At 38.1% G+C, this 13,882-nt stretch overlaps 1 protein-coding gene across 1 annotated transcript in view; it reads left to right on the forward strand.

Moving 5' to 3' along the window:
* The window catches only part of ITGA1 (integrin subunit alpha 1), a 186,460-nt gene that overhangs the window by 53,638 nt on the left and 118,940 nt on the right, over positions 1 to 13,882 (forward strand). The window contains exons 5-7 of the mRNA XM_007951538.1: positions 3,337 to 3,425; positions 3,547 to 3,658; positions 4,237 to 4,364. Coding sequence (XP_007949729.1) covers positions 3,337 to 3,425; positions 3,547 to 3,658; positions 4,237 to 4,364 — 329 coding nt within the window. The remainder of the gene's footprint in view (positions 1 to 3,336; positions 3,426 to 3,546; positions 3,659 to 4,236; positions 4,365 to 13,882) is intronic.

Genomic DNA, 13,882 nt, shown 5'->3' on the forward strand with positions numbered 1-13,882 from the left:
AAACCATTGTTGTTGTTGTTGTTGTTGTTATGTGCCATCGAGTTAGACCCGACTCATAGCAACCCCTCCTTGGGTTTCTGAGGCAGTATCACTATGGAAGTAGATGGCCCCATTTCCTTCTGAGGAGTAGCTGGTGGGTTTGAACCACCAGCCTTCTGGTTAGCAGTTAAGTACCTTAGGCACTACGCTACCAGAGAAAACCATACTATTTATAAAAAGCCCTGCAAATGATCCATTTGTTGTTGTTGTTAGGTGCCATAGAGTCATCTCCAACTCATAGAGACCTCATGTACAGCAGAACTAAACACTGACCAGTCCTGTGCCTTCCCCATGATCTTTGCTATACCTGAGGCCATCGTTGTAGTCATTGTGTCAATCCATCTTTCTGAGGACCTTCCTCTTTTTCATTGTCCCTCCACTTTGCCAAGCATGATATCTTTCTCCAGGGAGTGGTCCTGTCTGATAACTTGAGTGCTGCTTCCATTGGTGTCAATGGTAGAACCAAGCAATGTGAAGTCTTTGACAACTTCAGTCTTCTCTCCATTTATCATGATGCTGCTTATAGTTCCAATTGTGAGGATTTTTGTTTTCTTTATATTAAGATGTAATACATAACGCAGATTGTAGTCTTCAATCTTCATTAATAAATGCTTCAAGTCATCCTCAATTTCAGCAAACAAAGTTGTGTCATCAACATATTGCAGGTTGTTAATGCTTCTTCCTCCAATCCTGATGCCATGTTCTTCTTCATATAGTTCAGCTTCTTGGATTATCTGCTCAACATACAGATTGAACAAGTATGGTGAAAGGATACAACCCTGATGCACTTCTTTCTTGATTTTATACCATGCAGTGTCCCTTTGTTCTGTTCAAACTATAGCCTTCTGGTCTATGTACAGGTTCCTCATGAGTACAATGAAGTGTTCTGGAATTCCCATTCTTCTCAATGTTATCCACAATTTGTTATGATCCACACAATTAAATGCCTTGCATAGTCAATAAAACTCCAGTAAACATCTTTCTGGTATTCTTTGCTTTGAGCCATGATCCATCTGACATCAGCAATGATATCCTTCCTTCTATGTCCTCTTCTGAATCCAGCTTGCATTTCTGGAAGTTCTCTGTCAATATACTGCTGCAACCGTTTTTGAATTATCTTCAGTAAGATTTTACTTGCATGTGATATTAATGATATTGTTCAATAATTGAAGTGTTGAACAGTCTTAGTTTTTTGTTTTAAGAAGTAGTTACTTGACTAAACTCGATTTCCAAACTCTGGCAAAATCTATATTCATGTATTTGAATTATGGCTGGATTGTTTGAATTCTTCCCTGTGCATGCACAGTTCGGTAATCTGTGTATCGAAAAGAATATAGATAGATGCATTGGAATTCTCCTTTTGTGCCTTTCATTTCTGGGATATTCCCCTCTTGCTTCACAGCTGATAACATTGCCCCAATTTTTGTCCTCCATTTCTTCAAGAAAGTAAGACTCTAGTGCTGTTTGAGTTTCAGCCATTGAGTAGGACCTTTTCTCAGGGGGGAAATAATCCTACAAAACCAGTAAACTCATTCAGTGCCAATCTCTTCTTCCATGTCTACATTGCCATCAAGTTTCTGCCTGTTTTTGGTTTTTCTGCAATGCCTTCAGGTAGTTGTTCCTATATATATATATATATATATATATATTTTTTTTTTTTTCCCCTTATTTTCTTTTTTCTAGTTTATAGTTGTTATTTGCAAGAGGATTGTTCTGATAGGAGCTATTTTTCCATTACTGGAAACTGAATAGAGTGTTAAAACTAGCTGAAGATTTTAACCATATTAAGAACAGTTTCTACTGTATCTAGTAGTCCTAAGGTTGCTGGTTACTGATCAGCCCTAGTATAAAAGATACATCCAGATTATTCGAGACTAATCCAGATAATAAGAAGCTTTGGTGGTGCAATGCCTAAGGCATTTGACTACTAATCAGAATGTTGATGGTTCAAACCACCAGCCAATCTGTGGAAAGAAGATAAAGCAATCTACTTTGTAAAGATTTACAGCTTTGGAATTCCAGTGGGGGTCATTAAGAGTCAGAATGGACTCCATGGCAGTGGGTTTGGTTTGGTTTTTTGGTTTAGTTCAGATAAATATTGTAAATTCAGATGCTTTCAAAACAAACCAGACTAAACTCTTGGCCAAAGACCAACATTCAGATAAGGAAGTCAAACAGACCATTTAGGAATCTCTGCCTCCGTTCCCCACCTTAATTCTGTATATAGTCCTAAGGTAAGAATAATAAACCAAAACAAAAAAACCTCACTGCGATCAAATCAATTCCAATTCATAGCAAATCCCTTTGGATTTCCAAGGCAGTAAACCTTTATGGAGGTAGATTGTCCAGTTTTCCTTCTGCAGAGTGGCTAGTGGATTTGAACCACCAACCTTCTGCTTAATAGTCAAATGCCTTAGGCACTACACCACTGGAGTTCTTTAAGGTAAGAATAATATCTAGGCACAAACAATGAGAGAAATCTTTCTTGAACCAAAGTTGTGTCATTTCCAAATATTTCAGCACTCTGGCATACAAGGCTTGGTAGCCTTTGCTTTTCTTGTCCGTTTTTTTAAAAACATGAATATGTAAATAACTTCTTGCCAATTGTTGTCAGGTAAGCATGCTTCAGAACCCAATATTCCTCTCTGAAATGTCAAAATGGGTTGCTTTCCTTGTATTTCTTTTATCCAAACTTTCTGGCCACTGTTTTAATATTACTTGAGTTTTCTTTGTAACTCTCTTGACATCCCCTGATGTTAAATAATGGGCAAAATAACTTGTGTTTGAATTTTTCTTTCTAATCTTCTCCTTCTTATTTCCTTTCCTTGTCAGAAATCCTGTTTCATCCTTGGTCGTTTTTAACAAAGTATGTAAATGGGTGGGTTTGAACCACTGACCTTCTGGTTAGCAGTCTTACCCACTGTGCCACCAGAGCTCCTAGTAAGATTTCATTAGAGTTACAAAATTGTGAGACTGAATATTATTTTTCCTTTTAATTAGTAAAAATGTGTGAAGAAGCAATCTCACTTTTCTCATTGCTTTGCTAGTTCTGCATTCTTTTACAGTTCAACAAAACTATTTGAGACCATGATCCTGACAAAGTTTCTGGGACATAAGCCAGATTTTCAGCCTGAGCTTATTCATTATGTCCTTAATAATATTTAATAATAAAACAACTATTTGATTGAACCGAGAGAAGAATGTGCAAAATATGAGCAAAGCAAATAGAATGTTTTGATGAGAAGACACTTAATTTTACTTTGTTTTTCCAGCCTCACAAATCTGTTCTATTTTTAGTTAATACATCTATACCCAATGTCACAGAAGTAAAGGAGAACATGACATTTGGATCAACTTTAGTCACCAACCCAAATGGAGGGTTTCTGGTAAGAAAGAAAAGGGTAATAATATTTAATGACACCAGGAATGCTATCATTATAGCTCATTGTAAGATCTGTTCTATGCTAATCCTATATTGTTGTTTTTCTATCTTTTCCTTTTCTAAAGGCATGTGGGCCCTTATATGCCTATAGATGTGGACACTTACATTACACAACTGGAATCTGTTCTGATGTCAGCCCCACATTTCAAGTCGTGAACTCCATTGCCCCTGTAAAAGGTACAGATTTCATGAAGTATTCTTGCATTTATGAAAAGTGGTAAGCAATGAATGAGCATATTTATGTACAGAAGCATACCAAAAAGCTTGAAGTATTTACTCAGCTAGCAGCATTACCAATTTAAGTAAATTTTTGCTTTGCCAATATATAATCAACCTTCAATGCTATTTTTAGAATTGATATTTGTGTAAATAGGCTTTACAGAGCTGTGTTTAAACATCATTAGCTAAAGTTGTCTCTTTGCTTTTGTTTGGAGGGTGAGTCTCTGTGGAAAGCAACACTTTGGAAATGAGTACAGAATTAGAACTGTTACGTAAAAGACATGCTGAGAAAACTTCCAAAGATAATTTTTGTACAATTTTAGTGAAAATTAAGTAGAGGTTTTACTTTTTATTGTTTTTAACATAATGAGTACTTATCACCTTTAGTTTTCTAAAACTATTAATAAAGGCTTTGTGTTCACTTTGTATAATACCAGCTTATTCTTTCAAATGAGCTTCTTCCAGTTGTGGCAATGCTTCATATATCTCTAAAATGATAGAGTTAAATTTGCAAAAACTAATTCTTTTTGTTGCAGAATGTAGCTCTCAACTGGACATTGTCATAGTGCTTGATGGTTCCAACAGTATTTACCCCTGGGAAAGTGTGACTGCTTTTTTAAATAACCTTCTTGAAAGAATGGATATTGGTCCTAAACAGACACAGGTATGTGACTCTGCATATAGAGTTCTGTTGCTTCAAAGATAAAAAGTGAAATAGATTTTAATAAAATTAAGATGATCTGAAAACAAATTAATCAGTAATGCTAAAATTCAGGATAAATTTTATATTTCATATTCCTGTTACTTACTTCTGATCAAAGGACATAGCTGTAGTTTTTTAAAGAAACTATTATGAAAGCTGCCATTTTAAATGTTGTTGTTAGGTCCGACTCGTAGTGACCCTGTGTACAACAGAACGAAACATTTCCTGGTCCTGTACCATCCTCACAATCATTGCGATGCTTGAGCCCATTGCTGTAGCCACTGTGTCAGTCTGTCTTGTTCAGAGGCTTCCTCTTTTTCCCTGACCCTGTACTTTACCCAGCATGACATCCTTCTCCAGGGATTGGTCCCTTCTGACAACATGACCAAAGTAGGTGAGACAAAGTCTGGCCATCTTCACTTCTAAGGAACATTCTGGCTGTGCTTCTTCCAAGACAGATTTGCTCGTTCTTCTAACAGTTCATGATACATTCAATAGTCTCTGTAAACATCATGATTTAAATGCACCAATTCTCCTTTTGTCTTCTTTATTCATCATCCAGCTGTCACATGCATATGAGGCAATTGAAAACATCATGACTTAGATCAGGCGCACCTTAGTTTTCAAAGACAAAATGTGATTGGAAAAATCCCGTATAGACCTCTGTGAACTCATAACGTAATTCTTAATTACAAAAGAAGTACAGCAACTTTCGGTGGTATCAGATTAGAGTTTCAGAATTTGTGGAAACTATTATGACATTCCAAGGAGCCAAGGAGCTCTGGTGGTGTAGTCGTTAAGGCATTTGGCTGCTAACCAAAAGGTTTGTGGTTCAAGCCCACCAGCTGCTCCATGGAAGAAAGATGGGGCAGTCTGCTTCCATAAAGATTTACAGCCTGGGAAACCTAGTGAGGGTCACTTTGAGTTGGAATCAACTAGATAGCTATGAGTTTGGTTTGGTTTTGGTATTATGACATTCCAAAGAACTCATCACTTACAATATAATTTCCTTTCTCATATTACATAAATAAATTAGCAATTGACCCACATGGTCTTGCTTAAACTCTGTTTCACCCTATTTTTAATGATTTTGTTCCTTCAGTGAAAAGCAAACATTTGAAGCTAAAGCTGCCCCAAACTGATTTTTTAAAAAATTTTTCCATGAGTATCTATTTCTGACATCTTCTTTATTGCACCTCATTGAAATAGAACATCTCACATGGCTCTTCTAACTATGCACACTGAGTTTGAACTTTATTAATTTTTAGCTAATTAATTACTAAATATAAAAGTAAATAAAAACAATTACTTATTAAACTTTTATAGCAATATGGTTTAAAATATAGGAAAGACACAACAGATAACAAATAAAATGTCAAATTCCTTGAAGGCAGGAATTAGCACTAGAATCAAAGGCTAAGTGGTTGTTGAGTGGTTTGCAGACTATAGGAAAATGTAGGAGACTTTACTACTGCTCTGTAGTCCAATGTCCCTGCCTTTCAGAGAACTCTGCTTTTGGAGAAATTTCAAAGGCATTGAAAAAGAGACTTCACAACATCAGTGTTTGCCACCCCCACATTAAAACTGTTATACATGTATATGTCCATCTATATATATATAGTTGCTGTGTGCCTTTGAATTGATTCTGATTCCTGGTGACTCTATAAGAGAAAGTAAGGATCTCTGGTAGCATAATTGTTAAAGCATTTGGCTGTAACCGAAAGATCGGTGGTTTGAACCCACCAGCATAGTGCCTAAGGCACTTCACTGCTAACCAGAAGGCCGGCAGTTCAAACCCACCAGCCACTTCTTGGAAGGAAGGTTAGGCAATCTACTTCCATAGTGATATTGCCTCGGAAACCCAAGGAGGGGTCGCTGTGAGTCAGGTCTGACTCGACGGCACATAACAACAAGAACAGCTGCTTGACAGGAGAAAGATGAGTCAGTCTGCTCTGTAAAGATTTACAGCCTTGGAAACCCTCTGGGGCAGTTCTATTCTGTCTTAAAGGGTTGCTATAAGTCAGAATTGACTTCATGCCAGTGGATTTTGGCCCTTCAGGAATCTTTATGGGAGCAGATTGCAGGTCTTTCTCCTGCAGAGCTGCTGGTGTGTACCAACCACTGATCTTTGGGTTAGTGGCCAAGTGCTTAACCCTTGCACCATGACATTAACATACCATAACATAATATGTTACATCATTAACATAGCAAAGAAACCTCTATTCCCAAACAGGATTAAATCCACAGGTAGAGGGGTTAGGACTCCAGCTCATATTTCGGAGGATGACAGTTCAGTCCATGGCCCCCTCTCTCACCACTTTCCCCCATGATGTACTTTCTTCTCTTCTACCTCTTTTGTCCATCCCATTTAACCTTCTGTACAATTCTTCCTTTTCCAAATTAACAATATTTGTGCTGTTTTTAAGTTTCTAATATTTTAGTGTCATCTTAGTACTTCAGTTTTGCTTTTAGATTCACATATTTCTCGATTTACTTTAAATAATTAATTTATTTTGATCATGTTCTGGAAGTCAGCACAGCTGTGACATGGCTGAAGTTGTTCCACAGCTTTGGAAAGAAACTCCAGAAGGCTATTTTGGAATAATGATAACATACTGCTTCAGTGGAGATCCATGCCAGTGGCTCAGCCTTGCAAAGAAATACATTAACAATCCATTGCTTATATGCTCAACTCATCCTGCTGCAATTTTGATGTTTTTTTTTTTTTTTCCTGGTAGAACTAGAATTAATTTTGCATTTATGGGAGGAAAGTCCTCAAAGAGTTTCTATTCTGTCTGCCTTCCAGAGGAATTCCTGCCTGCCAGGGTGGGCTTCATGGAGATGTATGTCTTTCTTGGAGGGAATAATGACTGTATTCAGAGGAAGGGAGCCAGCCCTCAGGATCCAGATGATACCAGTGAAGGGGGTTAGGGAAGGATATGAGCTTATACTGAGGCAAGAGCGCCAGTTCACATTTACTCAGCTCAAGAACCGTATTCCACAGAGAGGAACGGTTCTGGACACTGTGCAGAGTATAGTGTGTAGTCTGTCTCTTCTGACTTCACCCAAGGTAACGGCTTCTGAAAAAGAGTGGAGTGGATTTTATTCTTAATTTTATGTCACATTTTGCTTGTATTATTAACTATACTCATTTATTCATTTGCTCAGATGTATTTACTGAGTATTTACTATGTTCCACTCACTGTGTAGACTGGGATCAGTATGGAGAGTAAGAGACGCAGGTCCTGTTTTAATAGTGCTTTTGTCTAATGTAGCATTTCAGCGACTACAGCCCAGGATTGCCTCCTTCCGAATCTCTGTGGTGCTTAGAGTGTACCACTGAGTTTCAGAAACAGAATCTTTGTGAAGCTACAGACCCTGCATCTAAGCAAGCATTCCATAGGATTCTTAAACAGGTTAAAGTTTGAGTATTACTAGACTTGTGCATGGGAGCACTGGTAGCATAGTGCCTAAGGCACTTGACTGCTAACCAGAAGGCTGGCAGTTCAAACCACCAGCCATTCCTCGGAAGGAAGATGGGGCAATCTACTTCCGTAGTGATACTGCCTCGGAAACCCAAGGAGGGGTCACTATGACTCAGGTCCAATCGACGGCACATAACAACAACAACAGACTTGTTCATTATTGTGATCCTGATTTTGATGTGTGCATGTGTGTCTCTGTACATATGTGTATGGGCACATATCTCTGTGTCCAAATGTGTTGCATCTTAACAGATTATGGGCTTCCTGAGAACAGAGTTTTTGATGTCTTTTTTTTCTTTTTCTGTGGCCAACCCAGTTTCTGCTGTGACACAGTAAAACTTAAAAGGAGTACTTGTTCAGTAGATGTATATATAATAATGAATGCATTTTTTGTATTCTTCTCTGATGGGTGGACATTCAATGACATTTTCTCTATAACTGATGTTTTAATATAGTTGGTTTTCTATATGGTTTAAGTTGTTCAATGACCAGCTTCATAAGTAATTTTCTACAAGAAAGGGATTGAGAAGGACATATTTACCAAGTCATTGCTTTTACTAAACTGTATTTAAAACAGTTTCAAGTATAGCACTTTAAGCCGTCTTTAAAGTTTAACCTTCCTTCAGTTTCTTTAAGAAAATAAATTCATTTGTAGAAAATTAGGAAAGATACTTGCTCTTCAAAGAGATACATGCTGAGAAACATACTTATCTTTCTTGTGGTCTTATAGAGGTTCATTCTAAAAAATAGACAATTTGTTGTTTTGACAACCACTTTATTTTCTGATAGGTTGCTAATATAATTTAAGTCAGGTTTTTTTTAAAAAAATGAAAGCAACCAATTCTTGCCTAATATTGGCAGGATTGTAAAGCATTCCTTCCCCCTAAGTTATCCTCCCATTGCCTATTCCTAAAGCAGACAGATATACAGATGAATTTTGAGATAGACTCCTCAGAAGAGTTGCAAAGACAGAAAGCTAAGAGCTGATGAGAGGATTCCTTGCCCACACCAAGGGTATAAGAGCATTAAGAGTGAAGTTGATTAGATTTGTGACGAGGATTTCTAGACAGAGCCTAGCGAGAAAGGGTTCAATGGAATCACGCAAAGGGCTTGGTATGTGTCTAGTACAGTTGGGACACACAGTTGGGGCCAGCTGTTTGGCTGCCGACAGGCAAGTCAAAGGAGAGATAGTAGCTGTCCTGCAATTCCAGAGTTTGTCAGAACAGTGAATGTGTGTGTTTCCCAAGGATCAGCATGGGCTACTCAAAACTGAGAGGCAGCATGGGGTCCTATTAGGCCCTGTCCATAGAATCTCCTGGAAGTGAACAGAAGCCTTAGAAGAGAGGAGCAAAGAGCTTCCTGATTCCTAGAGACTGCAGTAGTGAGGTGTTTTCACCCAGATCAAGGATGTAGGTGAGATATCACAGCAAAGGGAGCTCTTCAAAGAACTCACAAGAACGTTGTAAATATTTGTTAGGACCTGTTAGCAAGAATGGGAGCTCTGGCAGCATAGTGCCTAAGTCAAGACTGCTAACCAGAAGGCTGGTGGTTCAAACCCATCAGCCACTCCTCAGAAGGAAGGTTGGGCAATCTACTTCCATAGTGATACCACCTCAGAAACCCAAGGAGGGGTCGCTATGAGTCGGATCCAACTTGATGGCAGTGAGTGTTTTTTTTTTTTTTTTTAAATTAGTAAGCATATTCACCTTAGGATAGTTCTTGTCAAGTAAAAATTTCTCTGCCCATATTTATCTTCCCTACCCTTGTCCTTAGGAGCGCTGGTAGCGTAGTGCCTAAGGCATTTGACTGTTAACCAGAGGGCTGGTGGTTCAAACCCACCAGCCACTCCTTGGAAAGAAGGTTGGCAGTCTACTTCTGTAGTGATACTGTCTTGGAAACCCAAGGAGGGGTCGCTATGAGTCAGGTCTGACTCGATGTCATATAACAGCAACAACAACCCTTGTCCTTGTTGGAAAGTATAATTAGCAATCTAAGGGAAGATGAGTAGGAAAATAAGAAAAAGGCAGCAAGCCCCTCTGAACAATAGGCTTCTTACCTATTCTAAGTCTTTAGTAAGAGGAAAGGGATTTATAAATCAACTTTCAGTGGTTGTTTTGTTGGTTTTCTTTACTTTAGGTTGAATCATATGAAGTTGTTGCTATCTGATCTTTTTTTTTAACCTGCATGTAGAATAATTTCATGTGGTTCAACTTAAATTAAAGACTTTAGATTGACTAGTATTTTCAAAAACAAACAAACAAACCAAAAAAAAAAACAAAAAACCCACTGCCATCCAGTTGATTCTGACTCATAGTGTTCATAGTGACCCCCATTAGGTTTTCAAGGTGGTAAATCTTTATGGAAGTAGATTGCCAGTTTTCCTTCCACAGAGTGGCTAGTGGGTTCGAACTACCAACCCTCTAGTTAATGGTCAAATGCCTTAGGAACTGTGCCACTAGATCTCTTTTTATTAATTGAACATTCTAAAACTAAGAATTACCAGGAAAGTCATAAGACATCTATCCTTCCATATATCAACAGAGGAAGAACTAAAACAAATAAAAAACAAACTTATTGCCATTGAGTCAAATCCGACTCAGAGTGACCCCTCCTTGAGTTTCCAAGGCAGTATTTCTACAGGAGCTCTGGTAGCATGGTGCCTAAGGTACTTGACTGCTAACCAGAAGGCTGGCAGTTTAAACCCACCAGTCACTCCTTGGAAGGAAGGTTGCGCAATCTACTTCCGTAGTGATACTGCCTCGGTAACCCAAGGAGGGGTTGCTATGAGTCAGGTCCAACTCGACGGCATATTACAACAACAACAACATCTCTACAGAAGTAGATTGCCCAACCTTCCTTCCGAGGAGTGGCTGGTGGGTTTGAACTGCCAGGCTTCTGATGGGCAGTCAGATGCCTTAGGCACTACACTGCCAGAGCTCCTGAGGAAGAACTATAGTCTAGTAAATAAATTTTAAAGGAATATTGGGGGAATACACAAACAAAAAAAGTTCCATTCTGGTTATATCACACACAAGTTCTTGTTTGTTGCATTGATTAGTTATTCACTTGGTACTATAGCAAAAGTTAAAAGGGATGACCTATTCTCCATGGGTCATAAGTTTGTCTCCTAGAAATTGCAAGTAATGAAAGGCAGTCTCAAAAATATATGAAATATTCCTGGAGGTATTGCCACCAAAAAAACAAAGAAGGAAAACAAACAAAAACTTTCCATATGAAAATTAGTAACCTTGCAACGCCAAGTGAAGAAAACATTATTAACTCTAAACAGCTCTTCAAATTTTTTTTTATGTTTCTGTGTGGCCCCATTTAGACTTTCACAAACATAGTCAAGGAATTTTTGTAAATGAATTTTTTACCCAAGACAGAGTAAAAGCTGTAAAATTGCCTTTTAAAAAATCCACCTATAAAAACAAACCTGAAACAGTCTGAGCTTTCCCATAAAAGATATTACAGTATAAACATTATGGAGGTCTTATTGATCCTCAATACCTAAACATACCATTGCTTTTAATAATAAATGAGAATGATATAAATATGCCAAATACAAGTGCATTACCCTAAATAAAACCTGTAAATTGTGAGGCTTGATATAAAAGTGAAATATACTAATGGAACAATGTCTAGATTGTTCACATCAAGAGTGTACTGTGATATTAAACCGGCAAAACGAAAGAGAGAAATTAATTAAATTTTAGGAATATTATTTATCTTTCTTTTACTGCACATTTTATGACCACTTTCCTAGAAGTCTTAAATATGAGCCTGATTCATTTTTCCTAGGTCTGAAAAGAAGCCTAACTGGGCCAGACAATCATATCCTTGTCAATCAGGCTATCATTTCTGAGTGTGGTGCTGTGTATGAGATGAGTCTTATGGCTGCTAAGTTTCCTGGTCTCCATTCTCCCCCATCTCATTCATTAATCACCTGAGTTACCATTCAAAGTAAAATTCCAATTGTAGCATTTCCTTTAATAAGAAACAATCTCATATTGTTGCCTGATGAATAGTATTTAAGTTCTTCGGTTTCCAATATTTTGGACATCTCCAGAGTCAATTTCCAATCACTTGCATTGCATACTCCTAACGATTACTAGGGAGCTCTGGTAGCATAGTGGCTAAGGCACTTGACTGCTAACCAGAAGGCTGGCGGTTCAAACCCACCAGCCATTCCTCGGAAGGAAGGTTGGGCAATCCTACTTCCATAGTGATACTGCCTCAGAAACCCAAGGAAGGGTCGCTATGAGTCGGGGCCGACTCAACTGCACATAACAACAACAACAACAACGATTACTAATTGTCATGAGGAACGTTTAATCCAAGCTTCTAAAGTTTATTTTCTTTATTTATTTTGATTTAACAGTTACTTCCAAGAATGTTTCATATCTTCGAGATGGCCTTTTATTGCCTAGTTACTAAATGACAACTTTATGACTTGCAGCATTCTTCAGTGTGACTGCAGGCATTTGACTACCTGCCCGCTGACTTTCCCACTGTATCCTGCTTTCCTTCTTGCCTGCACTGCTGCTTTTCAGTGTCTCCTTGCCATCGACCTTCCCTGCATACGTTGCTCTTGGCTCACATCATTTCCTCAGCCTGGAATACCCTTCTCTAGCGCAGGCCCCTCTGTGCTTCTTGAACACTTCAGACTCAGTTCCAATGTCACCTTCTCTGCTGGTGTCTATGATCATAGCATCTTCCCTTCCCAAGAAAACTTCCTTTCCATCCCATGGTCTCATAATATGTTACACATCCTTCACTTTTTTCTCTCGTTAATAGCATTCCTCTTTCTTTCATATGTCTGTCTTTCCAGGTAGACTCTGAATTCCATGATGACAAGATTATGCTGCATTTTCTTATTTATGGAATGTAGCCCAGAGTTTTATGTGTCGCTTAACACAAAGCAAGCACGTAATTAAGTTTGGAAAAATAGAATTTCTGGAATTTTTCATTTCTCTTTGTGATAAAAATCATTACTGTAGTGACCACTTTCTTCTATTGGGTTCCATGAAGTCAAACTGATCCACTGAGCTAGAAGGTACTTGTTTGTAGGTGACTTCCCTAGACACTCCTTTATGTTGTATTTCAGACTGTTCCTTACAGATGTTCACTCACCGAGTCACATTCTCGCCTAACCCTGAATTCTCCCATAACCTGTATTCTCCACAAAGAGAGTGACTTGAATTTGATTTATCATCTCTTATCTTTGCATTTTTGAGCCTAGATCACCTTCATTGCAGCATCTGCTATGATGTAAGAGACAAGCTAAGAGCACTCTTTTCTAGCACTTACACCTATTATCTATCACTTTTATTTAAGTTTCTGAGGGTTTATTTCATTGGGAGGTGATACTCTACCTATGAACAGTCCGTCATATGTACCTTTCTGTAGTGACAAAATATTAAGCCTGGCTTCAGCTGACATATCTTCAGAATGGTTTGTGCGGTTAACCTGGCTTGCAGACTCAATTACATTAGTAGCATGTGGTAGGGCAGGGCTTTTATAGCCCAATATGATAAAAAGAAATATAAATTGCCAGATGCAAAGCCTGAGATTTTGTAAAGAAATGGTGTATCTTACAGAAAACCTCATAGTTTTACCCTGCCATTATACCCCTAAAAAATCCATTGATTTGATGATGTTAAATTTTTGCATGAAAGTCCAGAAACTTAGCTTGTCCTGGGAATTAACATTTAGGTGCCAGTCATACAACTCTGACTTAATAATACAAGGTGATATTAAATGAACTAATTAGATTCCTTCAAAACTCTTTGACTCAATACCCTTGATAAGTATTTTAAACCTCTTTCTTAAACTTGTCATTTTCTTCCTAATAGTTTGTCAGAGCTGGGACATTAGGTTCAAGTCAGAAAGGCCTCTTTTTAATGATTTCAAATGATATCACTACTTTCTTATGTTCTTCATTCACTTTTTTTTTGGGGGGGGGGTACATTGTCTTTCCCTTCACCCAAATCA

Source organism: Orycteropus afer, unplaced genomic scaffold, assembly GCF_000298275.1.
Source record: "Orycteropus afer afer isolate SDZICR_OR568_19922 unplaced genomic scaffold, OryAfe1.0 scaffold00296, whole genome shotgun sequence".
NCBI lineage: Eukaryota > Metazoa > Chordata > Mammalia > Tubulidentata > Orycteropodidae > Orycteropus > Orycteropus afer.